A 20,940-nucleotide genomic window follows, 5' to 3' on the forward strand; every position below is an offset into this window, starting at 1 on the left:
CTTTACTTGGGTACTTCCTATTAGATAGCGGTGGAGAAACACGGGAAATGAGGCATTCTGGGAATTGCAGTCTCCGTAGGAAAAAAGCCGCTAGGTTAGCGTGACGTGAGTCTTGCAGCTTGCGAGGAGATGAGTGGTAAGAGGCCTGCTGAGCCCGTCACGGGCCGGGCTGGGAAAAAGGGAAAGAAGGAGGTGATGGCGAAGTTTTCGGATGCTGTCACGGAGGAAACCTTGAAAAAGCAGGTGGCTGAGGCCTGGAGTCGCAGGACGCCGTTTCGCCACGGTAAGCGGGTGCTGTGAAGGGGGAGGCGCAGCGCCGGGTCGGGGGCCTCTGAAAAAGTCCTGGCACTCTAGCCGATTCCTGAGCAGCGAGGCTACAGGGGAAGAGGCTCTTGGAGAGAGCGTGACTTTGCCACCTCCGACTCTCCTGCCTGGCCTGCTGTCCCTTTTCCAAGTTCAGTTTGGATTTAGAAACCTAGAAGAGGAAGAAATGAAGGCCAGGGAGTTTCGGGAAGTACAGGGCATGCAAGTTCATGGAAATTCTGGAATTAAAGGTGAGGTAGAATCTTCTTCACTGATTGTGCGTCGTTGGGCAATGGGTTCAGCTCCTTACTATGTAAAGTAGGATAGCTAATAGTATTTCCCTCAGAAAGATGTTGAGTGTGATTAATAAGCTAATGTATGTATGCATCAATACATATTTTTCTGAGTAAGGACCAGTAAACATTTGGACACATAGTCGAGGACTTTTGCGGTTTTCCTCCGAAGGTAACGCTCGTTTGTCCCATAATAGCGTAGCCAGAGCATTTGTTGGGAGCTGCCAAATAGCAGGCACCTGAGCTTACTCAGTTTTGCCGGTCTGTAGTTCAGCAACGTGACCCATGAAGGTAAACATGGTTTTGACCAAAGGAAGGAACCTTCATCAAATGATTCCAGCCTCAGCTTCAAATATCACCTTATAGGATAAGAACTCTGCTTAATGCATCATGATTTCTCTTCTAAAGTTTGCCATGATTTTTGTTTCAGTGGTTGAGTGCTTTAAGAGATGAGTCCTTGGTGTCCCGGATGCACATAGAAAGTGGTAGCTTAGTGTTTGGAGTGTAAGCTCTGGACACTCAGGGACCTTTTCAGTTTTCTTATGTGTGGGATGGAGATAGTGATGACATCTACCTTAGAACTGTTGAGAAGATTAAATGAGATAATGCATGTTAAAGCACCACAGTGCCTGGCAGCTGGTGGGAGGTGGTGGTGGTTTGTATTAGAGGGGTACGTAATCTGTCCCACCAGAAGCAGTGGGTAAAACGTTGAGGTAAAACTCAAAGAGTTAGAGGAGGTTATGCCTGACCTGATTTTTTTTTTAAGAAGTATGTATTTTTTTAACTTCCTCTAGCAGTAACTTAGGCAAAGAAAAAGGGTTGAAGAAAAATTGGCTACCAGTATTGTTATTCTCATTTTTAATTTGCTACTCTCATTTGAAGTTTGGGGGGAAATGAATTAAGACTGTAAAATACATTCAGTTGAATAATCGTTGAACTAAAAAACCCCAAAAAGAGCAGAAATCTTAATTTAGTGACATCGTTTGTACTCATCTTAAGGACTAATATTTTTAAGCACAGTACCTTTAAAAAGTATTATTAAGTGGAGAAAAAAAAAAAGGAAGAGCCTATAATTCTTGCCCAAAATCTTAAATTTTAGGTACTAGAGTTCTGAAAATTCACGACCATCCCTTTTGTATTCTCTCTACTGTGCTGCTCACAGGTCAAAAATACAAAAGGGGGCTTCCCTGGTGGCGCAGTGGTTGAGAGTACGCCTGCCGATGCAGGGGACATGGGTTCGTGCCCCGGTCTGGGAAGATCCCACATGCCGCAGAGCGGCTAGGCCCATGAGCCATGGCCGCTGAGCCTACGCGTCCGGAGCCTGTTCTCCACAGCGGGAGAGGCCACAATAGTGAGAGGCCCGTGTACCGCAAAAAAATATATATATATACAAAAGGGAAAAGTCACAGATAATGCTTTCCTCCCCACAGAAGCCATTGTCATGGACATGGACCCCTTTCTTCACTGTGTGATCCCAAACTTCATCCAAAGCGAAAACTTCTTGGAAGGACTTCAGAAGGAACTTTTGAACTTGGACTTCCATGAAAAGTATAATGATTTATATAAGTTCCAGCAGGTATTTATGGCCCTTTCACATTAGCTTTTCCACTTCAGAAATTCATTTTCTATAAAATCATTGAATACCTTTAGACTTGAGGTTTTAGTTTGAGTTTGCCATTGAGGGTCCTTGCCTTGACGTTGTTAAAAGCATTCATTTATTTAACATAAGCTGAGTGTTAACTATGTGTTTGGTGCTTTAATTATTATATGGAAGTCTTTGCCAGTTCCTACCCTGAAAGCCTTTAAAATCTAAAATAATAGAGGTGATAGTGATGGTGAAAGATAGTCAGAAAATACAGTAAGCCAGTAAGTAAATACATTATAAACAAAAAGGATAAGTACATTTTGGGGAGTGGTATAATGAAGAGAGTAGTACGTTGGAAGGTAATAACCATTTAAATTTTTGAGTTCATGTCTTTGTTTTAGGTGGCTTTCTGTATTGCAGTATGTCCCGCAGAGAGTTAGATCTATTCTTTTTAAATCGGTGGACAGTTGAATTTGGCAGAAAAGACTGTTTCAAAATCAAGGCTGGTTTTCCTACTCTTAGGAGACAGGCCCAGTCTAGGTATAAAAACATATAGGTCATTGGTTTCCCCAGTTTGTGGGGGATATCTTTTAGTACATGGCGTACATCACTCTTAGAAATCGTTATAGAACCTCAAGGACATCAGCCTTTAAAATCACAAAAAATAAAATAAAAGTGAAGATTAAGAACTATTTTGTTTTCTTCCCAGTTCCCGCTGATTTCTTTTTATCTGGGATAAAAGAGTAACAATTCTCTGTTTTGCATTTATTCTTTTACACTAGAGCTGGTTGTGTCCCCTGGTCTGTCTATCTTTGGGCCTTATACATATGATTGAATTAACCAAGTTAGGTTAAATACAGAAATGATGTTACTCTTAATAATTCAGAAAATCTAATGAAAAATAACTTTTGTTCATAGTAAAGTTGTAAGATTTTAATTAACCTATAGGTTAATTAAAAACCATGGTTGTCTGCCTTTGTAATTATATCAGCTTTGATAACACTAGGCCTCTTTTGTTGATTTGGGGCTATATGCATCTGATTACTGAAATTGAGAAATCAAAGTGGTTTTTACTTAATGCAATTGGGTAGATGAAAATACTTCTAATTGTGAAGTCGGTGAGAGGCAAAATAATAGAAAGGGCCCCAGGTAATGAGAGGAAAAAGAAGCAGCCATTACTTTAGATCCCCATGGGTGCTTGGTGAAACTCTGCTGTGAATAATTTTTACTATGCTCACTTTGGGACTGAACTTCTTCATCCTAAGACAGTAAATATAAAACCTGCTTTCAGTCTCCTGTCCCGTAAAACTTCACTTATATCCCTTTTTCTTTGCTTGTGTTGTGAATTGACTTGATAATTGGGTCTACAACAACTTCCAGTCCTCCTAACCAAGTTTGTCATTAGGAGTAGCCTGATACTCTGTATTTTAAAGCAAGCATTACTGAGTGCATGCTTTATGCCACGCTAAGTGCTTTATATTTATTAATTCATTAAATCCTTATAATGATACATTACTGGTTCCTGATTCACAGATAAAGAAACTACATCAGGTTTTCCTTCTTTTCTGGATCATTCCCTTCAACATACCAAAAAAAAAAGAAAGCTGTTAATTCTTCTTTTCTTAAGGAAAAAAATGCTGTTGACCTAACTTTCCCCTTCAGCTATCACCCCATTCCTCTGCTCGCCTTGACAGTAGCATTCCTTCTGAGTTGTGTATAGTGTCTCAAATTCCTCTTCTGTTCTCTGTTAAGCCCACTTTATTAGGCTTTCACCTGTTACACGCCACTGAAACTGTACTTGTTAAGGTCACTCACAACTTCCACATTAGTAAATCCAGTCATCAGTCTTCAGGCCTGGTTTTACTTGACACTCGGCAACATTTGACCTACTTTGTTTCTCCTCCTTCCTGGAGACTCTCCCCCGACCCCCCCCTTACTTTCAGGAAACCATCCTCTCTTCATTTTCCTTCTACCTCACAGGTGAGTCCTTCTTAGTTCCCTTCGGTAGGTTTTCCTTTTGTACCTGGCTTCTTAATGACAGAGTACTCTAGGGCTTAGCCTTTGGATCACTTCCAAACAGATTGCAGAGAGTCTCATGGCTTTGCCTCTACTCTAGGATATTTATGAAGTGTCTCACACTTACCAAAACTAAACTCCTGATCTTCTTCCCCTAAATCTGCTCCACCTGCAGTTTTCCCCATCTCAGTTCACGACAATCTTTCCAGTGGCTGAGGTTATCCTTGATTCCTCTCTCACACCTCATCTCCAGTCCATTGGGAAATCCTGTGGGCTCTACCTTCGGAATATATTCAGAAAAGCCCACTTCGTTCCACTTCCACTGCCAACACCTGATCCAAGCCATCTTTTTCTCTCACCAGGATTATCCTCTTAGCATATTAACCAGTCTCCTTGCTTCCACCCTTGCCCACCTACAGCCATTGTGTTCTTTTAAAATGTTAATGGAGGGACTTCCCTGGTGCCACAGTGGTTAAGAATCCACCTGTCAATGCAGAGGACTCAGGTTCAATCCCTGGTCCAGGAAGATCCCACATGCCGTGGAGCAACTAAGCCCATGTGCCACAACTACTGAGCCTGAGCTCTAGAGCCCACAAGCCACAACTGCTGAGCAGCAAGCCACAACTGCTGAGCAGCATGCCGCAACTACTGAAGTCCACGCGCCTAGAGCCCATGCTCCACAACAAGAGAAGCCACCGCAATGAGAAGCCCGCGCACCACAATGAAGAGTAGCTCCTGCTCGCCACAGCTAGAGAAAGCCCGTGTGCAGCAATGAAGACCCAATGCAGCCAAAAATAAAAATTAATAAAGTAAAAAAAAAAAAAAGTTAATGGACCCAAGAGAATTGGAAACATTTGTTCACATAAAAGCTTGTACATAGATGTTTGTAGCAGCATTATCTATAATAGCCAAAAAGTAGAAACACCCAACGTCTGTCAACTAATGAATGAATAGACCAAATGTGGTGCGTCTATACAATGGAATATTATTCAGCCAGAAGAAGGAATGAAGTACTAAGTACTGCTGCAACATGGATGAACCTTGAAAGCATACTCAGTGAAAGAAGCTAGACACAGAAGGCCACATATAGTGTGATTCCTTTTATATGTAATGACCAGCAAAACATATATAGAGACAGAGAGTAGATTAGTGGTTGCCAGGAGCTGGGGGGAGGGAGGGTGGGATGGGGAGTGACTGCCTGATAGGTACAGGGTTTCTTTTTAGTGTGATGAAAATATTCTGGAATTAGTGGTGATAGTTGCACAGCAAGTGAGTATGCTAAAAATCCACTGAATACACACTTTCAGGTGGTTAAAATGGTAAATTTTATGTGAATTTTATCTCAGTTTTTAAAAATTAAATGGGATCATCTTATTCCTTTGCCCCAAATCTCCAAAGGTTCTCATTTCTCTGAGTAAAAGCCAGAGTGGTTCTAAGGCTCCCATTGCATCTTTGGCCCCTTCTCCTGCTGCTCTCCCCCAAATCGCTGTTGCAGCTGCACAGGCTCCTGCAATTTCTTGAACAGGCCAGGCATTCTTCACACTCAGGACCTTGAATCCACTTTGCTGAGATATTCCCTTGGTACACCTCCCAACCTCCTTCAAGCCTTTGCTTCACCTCAGTGAAGTCTAACCTGGCCACCAAATTTATAATTGCAAACCTTTCCCCACTCTCAGCACTTCTGGTCCCTCGTACTCTGCTTTATTTTCCCTCGACAATTGTCACCTTTTTTTATACTGATAATCGACTTTTTATGTTTGTTGTCCCTCTCCGTCAAGAATATAAGTCCCACTGTAATAACTATGTAAGTATTTGTTGAATGAATAAGGCACAGAGAGGCTAGGTAACTTGCCTGAGTCACAGAGCTGCCAAATGGAGGGGCCATACCTGAAACCCAGGGAGTTTGGCTTCAGAGTCCAGGCTCTTAACGACAATGCTTTACTGCCAGAGTGTTCCCTAAACTAGTCTCCTCTGTGTGTCTGATTTATGAAGGAAATCCTTTTTTTTCTTTTTTTCATGATCAAGTCTGATGATCTGAAGAAGAGAAGAGAGCCTCACATCTGTGCTTTAAGGTAAACAAGAGCTCATATTTGTTGGGTGCATAATATGTGCCAGACAGAGGAGTAAATGTTTTAAATGTTATGTCGTACAACCTTTGTTGGCGTTATTGTCCCCTTTTGTAGAGGAGGAAACAGACGCTGAGAAATTAAGTAACTTCTTCAAAGTTAACTAGGTAAAAATTGAGGGAATTAACATATAAACCTAAGTCTGTCTGATTCCAGGGCCCAAGTTCTCAATGATAAAATGTTCAACCGTTAGTAATTAAGGAAACAAATTGATGCTGGAGATACCATCTTTCACATGTTAGTTTGCAAGTATTTGAAACAAAAACTCCAGTGTTGACAGAGGGGTAGATACCTTTATACAGTGCCGCAATCTTGAAGATGGTTTTGAAAGGTGTATCAAAACCCTTAAAATGATGCTTGTCTTTTTGTAGTGTAATTCCACTTATAAGAATTTATCCTGAGAAAATAATTAAGGGTGTGCTCAAAAATTCTATACAAGATTGTTTATTTTGATGGTGTTTCTAACAGTGAAAAATCACAAATTAAATGCCCACCCATCAAGATTTATATAGCTACTGGTACAAAACAAAGTGAAAAACTATACAATCGTTGAGTATGATGTGTCTTTTTTTTTTTATTTGGCTGCATTGGGTCTTTGTTGCAGTGCACAGGCTTCTCATTGCGGTGGCTTCTCTTGTTGCGGAGCACGGGCTCTAGGCACACGGGCTTCAGTAATTGTGGCTCGCAGGCTCTAGAGCGCAGGCTCAGTAGTTGTGGTGCACAGGCTTTGTTGCTCAGCGGCATGTGGGATCTTCCCGGACCAGGGATTGAACCTGTGTTTCCTGTATTGGCAGGTGGATTGTTAACCACTGTGCCACCAGGGAAGTCCCAATGTGTGTGACTTTTAACACATGAGTATGGTAAAGTTATTTCATCATTCTAAGGTGCTTTTTGTGTGTGTATTTTAACCTCTCTGAGACTCAGTGTCTCACACAATTATTGTTGTATCCTATTTTTTGAAGTGATGTATAAAATGATGATACTTCTTGCAGGCAAAGGCATATTAGGCTAGGTGAAATAAACTTACCAAGAGAAAAGTTAAAATAGCACACATGGTGGATCCCATATGAAAAAAGAGACGTATATTTGGATACCTGCGTGTGTACAAAGGAAAAGACTTGGAAGGATGGAATGTTTAAATCTGGCTAGTAGGACTACAGGTTTTTTAAAGTTTCTTTTTACTTATAATAGGGTTTTTTCCTAGTTTTGCTACAGTAAGCCCATGTTACTTTGTAATAGCTGTCTGTTTTTCATCTATACAGTATAAGTTATATTTTCTCATTCTTTTTTTCTCTGCAATATTTCCGTAAATGGTAGCAGTCTGCAGAGTTTATTTCTTCTAAATCCTGAAGTATTGCTCACGTGTTAACTGCGACTCATAATATTTCATATTTATTTGAGACCTTTCTTCCCCCAAGACCATGCTTTAAAGCACTATCTCATTAGTTCATACCACACCTCTGGTAAGTATTTCTTTCCTATGGGACTGAGTTACATTCTGTATCCAACACATAACAGCCAGATGGTATGAGAGATGGAATTCCTTGGTCTTTACCGAAAGGTGATCTTTTTATTTCCCAGTTGGGTTCTGTGATTTCTCTCATGAATACAATTAACAAATGAGAATGACGGCAGAAAATAACCCTGTCGTGACACTTTCATAGGGTAACTAGAGAAAGAGCTTTCTATGGAATAAATTTGTGGAAGCGGATGTTACCAGTAACAGAGGGAGTGAAGGCTTTGATAATACTAGTTACATAAAACATCAAGATTCAAGATTTTGTGAAAATGTTGACCACCTACATTGCCTGAAGCCTGGTTTAGCAGTTTGCTATGCTGACCTATTATGTCTAATTTGCAACTCTGCCTATAAAAGTTACATGGCACTTTCGTTTGGACTAACCAAGCACAATATTTTATGGAATTTTTCGGATTGGGTAGCATACAGTGTAAAAAGATATTTGGTAATAAAATTTCAGGGCATCAACCTGGAGACTTGGTATCTAGTTATTAGCAGTATAATTGCATTTTATGGGGATTTCAGTGATGTACATTTGGACTAGAATGATCCAAAAAATACTGTCTCTTCATGTGCAAAATTTGAACTAACATAAACCCTTCAAAAATGTTTTTTAAAATGTTTTTCCAGTTTTATTGAGATATAATTGACATAAAAATGTTAATTCATCAAAGTTAACATAATTTCAAAGTTGACTGCCAACTAAGTTTTAAATTGTGTTAGAGTTCTATACAGAGCCACTTTAGCTGGTAAATGGAAATGTTCAACCATCTTTGTTTTTTTGGTATCCTGTTAATATCAGAACTTCTGTGAAAGAGTTTATTATTACACAATTAGCATAATAGTCACCATTATTTTAATCTACAACAGTGTCACCCACCCAAGTGTTCATTAAACAACAGTGCTAGTATTGGTGCTGAAAAACAGCTCTAAAAATCAGTGACTTCGGGCTGGAACATTGGTGTTCCTATGACAAAGGCCAGACCACTGTCATAATAAGGCAATACTATAAATTTAAGAGTAAGAAAAATAAGATGAGGGACTTCCCTAGCGGTCCAGTGGATAGGACTCTGTGCTTCCACTGCAGGGGGCACTGGTTCGATCCCTGGTTGGGGAACCAAGATCCCTCATGCCACATGGCGCAGCCAAAAAAAGAAAAGAAAAGAAAACGGGCCTCCCTGGTGGCGCAGTGGTTGGGAGTCCACCTGCCGATGCAGGGGACACGGGTTCGTGCCCCGGTCTGGGAAGATCCCACATGCCGCGGAGCGGCTGGGCCCGTGAGCCATGTCTGCTGAGCCTGCGCTTCCGGAGCCTGTGCTCCGCAACGGGAGAGGCCACAACAGTGAGAGGCCCGCGTACCGCAAAAAAAAAAAAAAAAAGAAAACAGTAGAGCAAAAATATATTGCAGTAGAGAGATTTACAAGTATTTCTCTGGGACTGTTACTCCTAAACTTTGCAAGTTTAAAGTGAGGAACATTCTCAAGAATAGATCTTAAATAAACCAAAACCTCCAGGAAAAAATAGTTGTGGCATAGATCCAAATGGAGCCCACATTATGGTGTAACAAGTTATCTTTTGTTTACATTTCTAGGAAAATTCTGTTTGAACATTTCCGGGCTTGGCTTTCAGACATTTCAAAGATTGACCTGGAATCAACCATTGACATGTCCTGTGCTAAATATGAATTCTCAGGTAAGAAAGATTAAAATCTTGCTGTCGCTAAGATTTCAAGGCTTTAACTAAATGATGATGGGAAGACAGTTGTCAGTGTTCCAAAATCCTAGACTTCGTGTCACTGCATAGCATGAGGATCTTCTTGATGAGTACAGTCTGACCCAGCTCATGTATAGAAATGCCCATCTTATTGGAAGGTATAAGGCCGTGGTTCTCTTTGGGAGTATGTTGAAAGCTATGAACATATTGTAACCAAGCAAGGGCTTGTGTGCCCAAGGCACACAAAGCCAAGCTCTTGACAGCGGTGTTTGTAGCAAAATAAGGATGCCAAGCAAGGAGAATGGGCAGCTCACGCTCAAAAAATGTGAACTCCCCAGTGGCTTTCAGGGAGGGGTCTTTAAAGACAGGGGAGAGGGTTTTTGGATGCATGATCAGCTTGTGGACTTTCTTCTGATTGGTTGGTGGTGAGGGAACAGAATGATGTTTCAGGAATCTCAATCACTGACCTTCTGGTTCCAGCCAGAAGTCTGGGGTCTGTGTGCTTGTGGTCAGCACATAATTGCCATCCTCCACCTGGGTGGTGAGGGGGTTTCTTGGTTTCTGCAGAACAACTCAAAAATATGCATCAGATTCTTATCTCTCTCCCTTCAGGAGGAACTAGGAGTCCTGTGACTCTCGTTTCCTAATCATTAACTGCTTGAGCCTGCTCTTTGTAACCTGGGGGAGGCCCAGGAGACTGAAGTCTTTTTTTCTATAAACAAGAAATAAGGGACACAGAGGGGCTTTTGTGCTCAGGAAGGCCTTGCAGGGTCCTGCTTGGTTTCAGTATATTCAGAAAAAGGCCAATAATGCACATACACACCAACTTTGCATACGGTATCTGGAAATTCAGAGGTGATGGTGTAAACTACTCTTAAACTTCCCAGGAAACACATATTTCCCTCAATGTCTTTTTTTTCTTTTAAAGGTAATGAGTGAATATATTCTTAAGAAAAAAACATCAAACAATATAGAATACAGTGTAATTCACAATAGTCCCCTTCACCTTCTCCTTGTCCCTCTTTATCTTCAGATGTGTCCACTGTCACCAGTTTGGGGTGCATCCTTCTTGTTACCTTTCTGAGCATATAAATGTCCTTTTGATAACATGTTTGGTTTTCATCTGGAAGGAAAAGTGTTTTGTGTTGTTTTGTTTTACTAAACAAAATTCTGCTTTGGGTTTACTCTCCCACATTGTCCTAGGGAAGTACAAATTGGTAACAGCATTTTGAGAATAACTTAGACACATGAAGAGTCATATCATATGCCCTTTAACTTTTTTTTTAATTTGAAGTAATTTCAAACTGACAGACAACTGGCAAGCATAGTACATTAAATAAGTTTTTTCCATTTTACCTGAGAGTAGGTTGCCCTTAGGATGCTCCGTGACCCCTGAGTACTTCAGTAACTCCTACAACAAGGACACTTCTGCTATGTGACAGTAAGAAGCCATCAGAATCAGGAACTACGATTAATACATTATTCCCATCTAATCTGCAGGCTCCATTCAAATTCTATGATTTGGTCTTTTATAGCAAAGGGATCTGGTCCAGGGTTGCACATAGCATTTAGTTGTCATGTGCCTTCAGTCTAGAAAAGTTCCGCAGTCTTTCTTTGACCTTCATGATCTTGATGCTTCTGAAGATTTACAGATGAGTTATTTTGAAGAACTTTCCTCATTTTGGGTTTGTCTGCTGCTTTCTCATGATTACATGTGTGTTCTTTTTTTTTTTTTTTTTTTTTTTTTGCGGTACGCGGGCCTCTCACTGTTGCGGCCTCTCCCGCTGCGGAGCACAGGCTCCGAACGCGCAGGCTCAGCATCCATGGCTCATGGGCCTAGCCGCTCCACGGCATGTGGGATCTTCCCAGACCGGGGCACGAACCCGTGTCCCCTGCATCAGCAGGCAGACTCTCAACCACTGCGCCACCAGGGAAGCGCAGATTTGGGTTCTTTTTACTGCATCTTATCAAGTGGTAGATGGTGTCTTCTATTACTACTGATACTACGTTTGATCACTTAATTAAGCTGGTGGCTGACATCAAGTTTTTCCACTGTAAACTTGTTCTTTTCCTCTATTTAATAAGTATTTTGTGGGGAGACACTTTAAGATTATGTAAATATTCCATTTCTCATCAAACTTTGATTCACTTCTTTTAACATCCACTGATATTTCTTTTTTTTTTTTAACATCTTTATTGGGGTATAATTGCTTTGCAATGGTGTGTTAGTTTCTGCTTTATGACAAAGTGAATCATTTATACATATACATATGTTCCCATATCTCTTCCCTCTTGCGTCTCTCTCCCTCCCACCCGCCCTATCCCACCCCTCCAGGCGGTCACAAAGCACCGAGCTGATATCCCTATGCTATGTGGCTGCTTCCCACTAGCTATCTACCTTACATTTGGTAGTGTATATACGTCCATGCCTCTCTCTCGCTTTGTCACAGCTCACCCTTCCCCCTCCCCATATCCTCAAGTCCGTTCTCCAGTAGGTCTGTGTCTTTATTCCTGTCTTACCCCTACGTTCTTCATGACATTTTTTTTTTTTTAATTCCATATATATGTGTTAGCATTCGGTATTTGTCTTTCTCTTTCTGACTTCCTTCACTCTGTATAACAGACTCTAGGTCTATCCACCTCATTACAAATAGTTCAATTTCCTTTCTTTTTATGGCTGAGTAATATTCCATTGTATATATGTGCCACATCTTCTTTATCCATTCATCCGATGATGGGCACTTAGGTTGTTTCCATGTCCGGACGATTGTAAATACAGCTGCAGTGAACATTTTGGTACATGACTCTTTTTGAATTATGGTTTTCTCAGGGTATATGCCCGGTAGTGCGATTGCTGCATCATACCGTAGTTCTATTTGCAGTTTTTTAAGGAACCTCCATACTGTTCTCATAGTGGCTGTACCAATTCACATTCCCACCAGCAGTGCAGGAGAGCTTCCTTTTCTACACACGCTCTCCCACATTTATTGTTTCTAGATTTTTTTTTTTTTTTGCTTTTTTTTCTTAACATCTTTATTGGGGTATAATTGCTTTACAATGGTATGTTAGTTTCTGCTTTATAACAAAGTGAATCAGTTATACATATACATATGTTCCCATATCTCTTCCCTCTTGAGCCTCCCTCCCTCCCACCCTCCCTATCCCACCCCTCCAGGCGGTCACAGAGCACGGAGCTGATATACCTGTGCTATGCGGCTGCTTCCCACTACCTATCTACCTTACGTTTGTTAGTGTATATATGTCCATGCCTCTCTCTCGCTTTGTCACGGCTCACCCTTCCCCCTCCCCATATCCTTAAGTCCATTCTCCAGTAGATCTGTGTCTTTACTCCTGTCTTACCCCTAGGTTCTTCATGACATTTTTTCTTAAATTCCATATATATGTGTTAGGATACGGTATTTGTCTTTCTCTGTCTGACTTACTTCACTCTGTATGACAGACTCTAGGTCTATCCACCTCATTACAAATAGCTCAATTTCCTTTCTTTTTATGGCTGAGTAATATTCCATTGTGTATATGTGCCACAGCTTCTTTATCCATTCATCCGATGATGGGCACTTAGGTTGTTTCCGTCTCCGGGCTATTGTAAATAGAGCTGCAATGAACATTTTGGTACATGACCCTTTTGAATTTTGGTTTTCTCAGGGTATATGCCCAGTAGTGGGATTGCTGGGTCATATGGTAGTTCTATTTGTTGTTTTTTAAGGAACCTCCATACTGTTCTCCATAGTGGCTGAACTAATTCACATTCCCACCAGCAGTGCAAGAGTGTTCCCTTTTCTCCAAACCCTCTCCAGCATTTATTGATTCTAGATTTGTTGATGATGGCCATTCTGACTAGTGTGAGATGATATCTCATTGTAGTTTTGATTTGCATTTCTCTAATGATTAATGATGTTGAGCATTCTTTCATGTGTTTGTTGGCAGTCTGTATATCTTCTTTGGAGAAATGTCTATTTCGGTCTTCTGCCCATTTTTGGATTGGGTTGTTTGTTCTTTTGTTAGTGAGCTGCATGAGCTGCTTATAAATTTTGGAAATTAATCCTTTGTCAGTTGCTTCATTTGCAAATATTTTCTCCCATTCTGAGGGTTGTCTTTTGGTCTTGTTTATGGTTTCCTTTGCTGTGCAAAAGCTTTGAAGTTTCATTAGGTCCCATTTGTTTATCTTTTTTTCTTTTTCCATTTCTCTAGGAGGTGGGTCAAAAAGGATCTTGCTGTGATTTATGTCATAGAGTGTTCTGCCTATGTTTTCCTGTAAGGGTTTGATAGTTCCTGGCCTTACATTTAGGTCTTTAATCCATTTTGAGCTCATTTTTGTGTATGGTGTTAGAGAGTGATCTAATCTCATACTTTCAAATGGACCTGTCCAGTTTTCCCAGCACCACTTATTGAAGAGGCTGTCCTTTCTCCACTGTACATTCCTGCCTCCTTTATCAAAGATTAGGTGACCATATGTGCGTGGGTTTATCTCTGGGCTTTCTATCCCGTTCCTTTGATCTGTCTTTCTGTTTTTGTGCCACTACCGTACTGTCTTGATTACTGTAGCTTTGTAGTATAGTCTGAAGTCAGGGAGCCTGATTCCTCCAGCTCCGTTTTTCGTTCTCAAGATTGCTTTGGCTACTCGGGGTCTCTTGTGTTTCCATACGAATTGTGAAATTTTTTGTTCTAGTTCTGTGAAGAATGCCAGTGGTAGTTTGATAGGGATTGCATTGAATCTGTAGATTGCTTTGGGTAGTAGAGTCATTTTCACAATGTTGATTCTTGCAATCCAGGAACATGGTATATCTCTCCATCTACTTGTATCATCTTTAATTTCTTTCATTAGTGTCTTACAATTGTCTGCATACAGGTCTTTTGTCTCCTTAGGTAGGTTTATTCCTAGAAATTTTATTCTTTTTGTTGCAGTGGTAAATGGGAGTGTTTTCTTGATTTCACTTTCAGATTTTTCATCATTAGTGTATAGGAATGCAGGAGATTTCTGTGCTTTAATTTTTTTTACAATTTATCTCATTATTGCATCTATTTGTCAAAACAAGTTTACAGTCTTATATTGCTGTAGACTCTTTCTACTGTGTTTATTAATATCATAACTTCACTACCCTCAATTTTCTCCCCTTCTTTATTGATGTTACATGTTAAAAAACATACTTTATTTTTTTCAACATCTGTATTGGGGTATAATTGCTGTACGATGGTGTGTTTGTTTCTGCTTCATAACAAAGTGAATCATTTATACATATACATATGTTCCCATATCTCTTCCCTCTTGCGTCTCTCTCCGTCCCACCTGCCCTATCCCACCCCTCCAGGCGGTCACAAAGCACCGAGCTGATATCCCTGTGCTATGGGGCTGCTTCCCACTAGCTATCTACCTTACGTTTGGTAGTGTATATACGTCCATGCCTCTCTCTCGCTTTGTCACAGCTCACCCTTCCCCCTCCCCATATCCTCAAGTCCGTTCTCCAGTAGGTCTGTGTCTTTATTCCTGTCTTACCCCTAGGTTCTTCATGACATTTTTTTCCCTTAAATTCCATATATATGTGTTAGCATTCGGTATTTGTCTTTCTCTTTCTGACTTCCTTCACTCTGTATGACAGACTCTAGGTCTATCCACCTCATTACAAATAGCTCAATTTCCTTTCTTTTTATGGCTGAGTAATATTCCATTGTATATATGTGCCACATCTTCTTTATCCATTCATCCGATGATGGGCACTTGGGTTGTTCCCATCTCCGGACGATTGTAAATACAGCTGCAGTGAACATTTTGGTACATGACTCTTTTTGAATTATGGTTTCTCAGGGTATATACCCAGTAGTGGGATTGCTGCGTCATACCTTAGTTCTATTTTCAGTTTTTTAAGGACCCTCCGTACTGTTCTCATAGTAACTGTACCAATTCACATTCCCACCAGCAGTGCAGGAGTGCTTCCTTTTCTACACACCCTCTCCCACATTTATTGTTTCTAGATTTTTTGATGATGGCCATTCTGACTGGTGTGAGATGATATCTCATTGTAGTTTTGATTTGCATTTCTCTAATGATTAATGATGTTGAGCATTCTTTCATGTGTTTGTTGGCAGTCTGTATATCTTCTTTGGAGAAATGTCTATTTCGATCTTCTGCCCATTTTTGGATTGGGTTGTTTGTTCTTTTGTTAGTGAGCTGCATGAGCTGCTTATAAATTTTGGAAATTAATCCTTTGTCAGTTGCTTCATTTGCAAATATTTTCTCCCATTCTGAGGGTTGTCTTTTGGTCTTGTTTATGGTTTCCTTTGCTGTGCAAAAGCTTTGAAGTTTCATTAGGTCCCATTTGTTTATCTTTTTTTTTTTTTTCCATTTCTCTAGGAGATGGGTCAAAAAGGATCTTGCTGTGATTTATGTCATAGAGTGTTCTGCCTATGTTTTCCTGTAAGGGTTTGATAGTTTCTGGCCTTACATTTAGGTCTTTAATCCATTTTGAGCTCATTTTTGTGTATGGTGTTAGGGAGTGATCTAATCTCATACTTTCAAATGTACCTGTCCAGTTTTCCCAGCACCACTTATTGAAGAGGCTGTCCTTTCTCCACTGTACATTCCTGCCTCCTTTATCAAAGATTAGGTGACCATATGTGCGTGGGTTTATCTCTGGGCTTTCTATCCCGTTCCTTTGATCTGTCTTTCTGTTTTTGTGCCACTACCGTACTGTCTTGATTACTGTAGCTTTGTAGTATAGTCTGAAGTCAGGGAGCCTGATTCCTCCAGCTCCGTTTTTCGTTCTCAAGATTGCTTTGGCTACTCGGGGTCTCTTGTGTTTCCATACAAATTGTGAAATTTTTTGTTCTAGTTCTGTGAAGAATGCCAGTGGTAGTTTGATAGGGATTGCATTGAATCTGTAGATTGCTTTGGGTAATAGAGTCATTTTCACAATGTTGATTCTTGCAATCCAGGAACATGGTATATCTCTCCATCTACTTGTATCATCTTTAATTTCTTTCATCAGTGTCTTACAATTGTCTGCATACAGGTCTTTTGTCTCCTTAGGTAGGTTTATTCCTAGAAATTTTATTCTTTTTGTTGCAGTGGTAAATGGGAGTGTTTTCTTGATTTCACTTTCAGATTTTTCATCATTAGTGTATAGGAATGCAGGAGATTTCTGTGCATTAATTTTTTTTACAAGTTATCTCATTATTTCATCTATTTGTCAAATACAAGTTCACAGTCTTATATTGCTGTAGACTCTTTCTACTATGTTTAATATCATAACTTCACTACCCTCAATTTTCTCCCCTTCTTTATTGATGTTACATGTTAAAAAATATACTTTATTTTTTTCAACATCTGTGTTGGGGTATAATTGCTTTACGACGGTGTGTTAGTTTCTGCTTTATAACAAAGTGAATCATTTATACATATATATATGTTCCCATATCTCTTCCCTCTTGCGTCTGTCTCCCTCCCACCCGCCCTATCCCACCCCTCCAGGCGGTCACAAAGCACCGAGCTGATATCCCTGTGCTATGGGGCTGCTTCCCACTAGCTATCTACCTTACGTTTGGTAGTGTATATACGTCCATGCCTCTCTCTCGCTTTGTCACAGCTCACCCTTCCCCCTCCCCATATCCTCAAGTCCGTTCTCCAGTAGGTCTGTGTCTTTATTCCTGTCTTACCCCTACGTTCTTCATGACATTTTTTTCCCTTAAATTCCATATATATGTGTTAGCATTCGGTATTTGTCTTTCTCTGTCTGACTTCCTTCACTCTGTATGACAGACTCTAGGTCTATCCACCTCATTACAAATAGCTCAATTTCCTTTCTTTTTATGGCTAATATTCCATTGTATATATGTGCCACATCTTCTTTATCCACACATCCGATGATGGGCACTTAGGTTGTTTCCATCTCCGGACGATTGTAAATACAGCTGCAGTGAACATTTTGGTACATGACTCTTTTTGAATTATGGTTTTCTCAGGGTATATACCCAGTAGTGGGATTGCTGCGTCATACCTTAGTTCTATTTTCAGTTTTTAAAGGACCTTCCGTACTGTTCTCATAGTAACTGTACCAATTCACATTCCCACCAGCAGTGCAGGAGTGCTTCCTTTTCTACACACCCTCTCCCACATTTATTGTTTCTAGGTTTTTTGATGATGGCCATTCTGACTGGTGTGAGATGATATCTCATTGTAGTTTTGATTTGCATTTCTCTAATGATTAATGATGTTGAGCATTCTTTCATGTGTTTGTTGGCAGTCTGTATATCTTCTTTGGAGAAATGTCTATTTCGATCTTCTGCCCATTTTTGGATTGGGTTGTTTGTTCTTTTGTTAGTGAGCTGCATGAGCTGCTTATAAATTTTGGAAATTAATCCTTTGTCAGTTGCTTCATTTGCAAATATTTTCTCCCATTCTGAGGGTTGTCTTTTGGTCTTGTTTATGGTTTCCTTTGCTGCGCAAAAGCTTTGAAGTTTCATTAGGTCTCATTTGTTTATTTATTTATTTTTTTTCCATTTCTCTAGGAGATGGGTCAAAAAGGATCTTGCTGTGATTTATGTCATAGAGTGTTCTGCCTATGTTTTCCTGTAAGCGTTTGATAGTTTCTGGCCTTACATTTAGGTCTTTAATCCATTTTGAGCTCATTTTTGTGTATGGTGTTAGGGAGTGATCTAATCTCATACTTTCAAATGTACCTGTCCAGTTTTCCCAGCACCACTTATTGAAGAGGCTGTCCTTTCTCCACTATACATTCCTGCCTCCTTTATCAAAGATTAGGTAACCATATGTGCGTTGGTTTATCTCTGGGCTTTCTATCCCGTTCCTTTGATCTGTCTTTCTGTTTTTGTGCCACTACCGTACTGTCTTGATTACTGTAGCTTTGTAGTATAATCTGAAGTCAGGGAGCCTGATTCCTCCAGCTCCGTTTTTCGTTCTCAAGATTGCTTTGGCTACTCGGGGTCTCTTGTGTTTCCATACAAATTGTGAAATTTTTTGTTCTAGTTCTGTGAGGAATGCCAGTGGTAGTTTGATAGGGATTGCATTGAATCTGTAGATTGCTTTGGGTAGTAGAGTCATTTTCACAATGTTGATTCTTGCAATCCAGGAACATGGTATATCTCTCCATCTACTTGTATCATCTTTAATTTCTTTCATTAGTGTCTTACAATTGTCTGCATACAGGTCTTTTGTCTCCTTAGGTAGGTTTATTCCTAGAAATTTTATTCTTTTTGTTGCAGTGGTAAATGGGAGTGTTTTCTTGATTTCACTTTCATTTTCTCATCATTAGTGTATAGGAATGCAGGAGATTTCTATGCATTAATTTTTTTTACAAGTTATCCCATTATTTCATCTATTTGTCAAATACAAGTTCACAGTCTTATATTGCTGTAGACTCTTTCTACTGTGTTTAATATCATAACTTCACTACCCTCAATTTTCTCCCCTTCTTTATTGATGTTACATGTTAAAAAACATACTTTATTTTTTTCAACATCTGTGTTGGGGTATAATTGCTGTACGATGGTGTGTTTGTTTCTGCTTCATAACAAAGTGAATCATTTATATATATACATATGTTCCCATATCTCTTCCCTCTTGGGTCTCTCTCCCTCCCACCCGCCCTATCCCACCCCTCCAGGCAGTCACAAAGCACTGAGCTGATATCCCTGTGCTATATGGCTGCTTCCCACTAGCTATCTACCTTACGTTTGGTAGTGTATATACGTCCATGCCTCTCTCTCGCTTTGTCACAGCTCACCCTTCCCCCTCCCCATATCCTCAAGTCCGTTCTCCAGTAGGTCTGTGTCTTTATTCCTGTCTTACCTCTAGGTTCTTCATGACATTTTTTTTTCTTAAATTCCATATATATGTGTTAGCATTCGGTATTTGTCTTTCTCTTTCTGACTTCCTTCACTCTGTATGACAGACTCTAGGTCTATCCACCTCATTACAAATAGCTCAATTTCCTTTCTTTTTATGGCTGAGTAATATTCCATTGTATATATGTGCCACATCTTCTTTATCCATACATCCGATGATGGGTACTTAGGTTGTTTCCATCTCCGAACGATTGTAAATACAGCTGCAGTGAACATTTTGGTACATTACTCTTTTGAATTATGGTTTTCTCAGGGTATTTACCCAGTAGTGGGATTGCTGCGTCATACCTTAGTTCTATTTGCAGTTTTTAGGACCCTCCGTACTGTTCTCATAGTGGCTGTACCAATTCACATTCCCACCAGCAGTGCAGGAGTGCTTCCTTTTCTACACACCCTCTCCCACATTTATTGTTTCCAGATTTTTTGATGATGGCCATTCTGACTGGTGTGAGATGATATCTCATTGTAGTTTTGATTTGCATTTCTCTAATGATTAATGATGTTGAGCATTCTTTCATGTGTTTGTTGGCAGTCTGTATATCTTCTTTGGAGAAATGTCTATTTCGATCTTCTGCCCATTTTTGGATTGGGTTGTTTGTTCTTTTGTTAGTGAGCTGCATGAGCTGCTTATAAATTTTGGAAATTAATCCTTTGTCAGTTGCTTCATTTGCAAATATTTTCTCCCATTCTGAGGGTTGTCTTTTGGTCTTGTTTATGGTTTCCTTTGCTGTGCAAAAGCTTTGAAGTTTCATTAGGTCCCATTTGTTTATCTTTTTTTTTTTTTTCCATTTCTCTAGGAGATGGGTCAAAAAGGATCTTGCTGTGATTTATGTCATAGAGTGTTCTGCCTATGTTTTCCTGTAAGGGTTTGATAGTTTCTGGCCTTACATTTAGGTCTTTAATCCATTTTGAGCTCATTTTTGTGTATGGTGTTAGGGAGTGATCTAATCTCATACTTTCAAATGTACCTGTCCAGTTTTCCCAGCACCACTTATTGAAGAGGCTGTCCTTTCTCCACTGTACATTCCTGCCTCCTTTATCAAAGATTAAGTGACCATATGTGCGTGGGTTTATCTCTGGGCTTTCTATCCCGTTCCTTTGATCTGTCTTTCTGTTTTTGTGCCACTACCGTACTGTCTTGATTACTGTAGCTTTGTAGTATAGTCTGAAGTCAGGGAGCCTGATTCCTCCAGCTCCGTTTTTCGTTCTCAAGATTGCTTTGGCTACTCGGGGTCTCTTGTGTTTCCATACAAATTGTGAAATTTTTTGTTCTAGTTCTGTGAAGAATGCCAGTGGTAGTTTGATAGGGATTGCATTGAATCTGTAGATTGCTTTGGGTAGTAGAGTCATTTTCACAATGTTGATTCTTGCAATCCAGGAACATGGTATATCTCTCCATCTACTTGTATCATCTTTAATTTCTTTCATCAGTGTCTTACAATTGTCTGCATACAGGTCTTTTGTCTCCTTAGGTAGGTTTATTCCTAGAAATTTTATTCTTTTTGT

At 40.0% G+C, this 20,940-nt stretch overlaps 1 protein-coding gene across 1 annotated transcript in view; it reads left to right on the plus strand.

The window, feature by feature from the left end:
• The first annotated feature begins 95 nt into the window (after window positions 1-95).
• OGFOD1 (2-oxoglutarate and iron dependent oxygenase domain containing 1) overlaps window positions 96-20,940 on the plus strand; it is a 73,678-nt gene continuing 52,833 nt past the window's right edge. The window contains exons 1-4 of the mRNA XM_033846420.2: window positions 96-283; window positions 2,027-2,172; window positions 6,223-6,269; window positions 9,434-9,534. Coding sequence (XP_033702311.1) covers window positions 130-283; window positions 2,027-2,172; window positions 6,223-6,269; window positions 9,434-9,534 — 448 coding nt within the window. The 5' untranslated portion in view covers window positions 96-129. The remainder of the gene's footprint in view (window positions 284-2,026; window positions 2,173-6,222; window positions 6,270-9,433; window positions 9,535-20,940) is intronic.

Source organism: Tursiops truncatus, chromosome 19 (genome assembly GCF_011762595.2).
Source record: "Tursiops truncatus isolate mTurTru1 chromosome 19, mTurTru1.mat.Y, whole genome shotgun sequence".
NCBI classification, from domain to species: Eukaryota; Metazoa; Chordata; class Mammalia; order Artiodactyla; family Delphinidae; genus Tursiops; species Tursiops truncatus.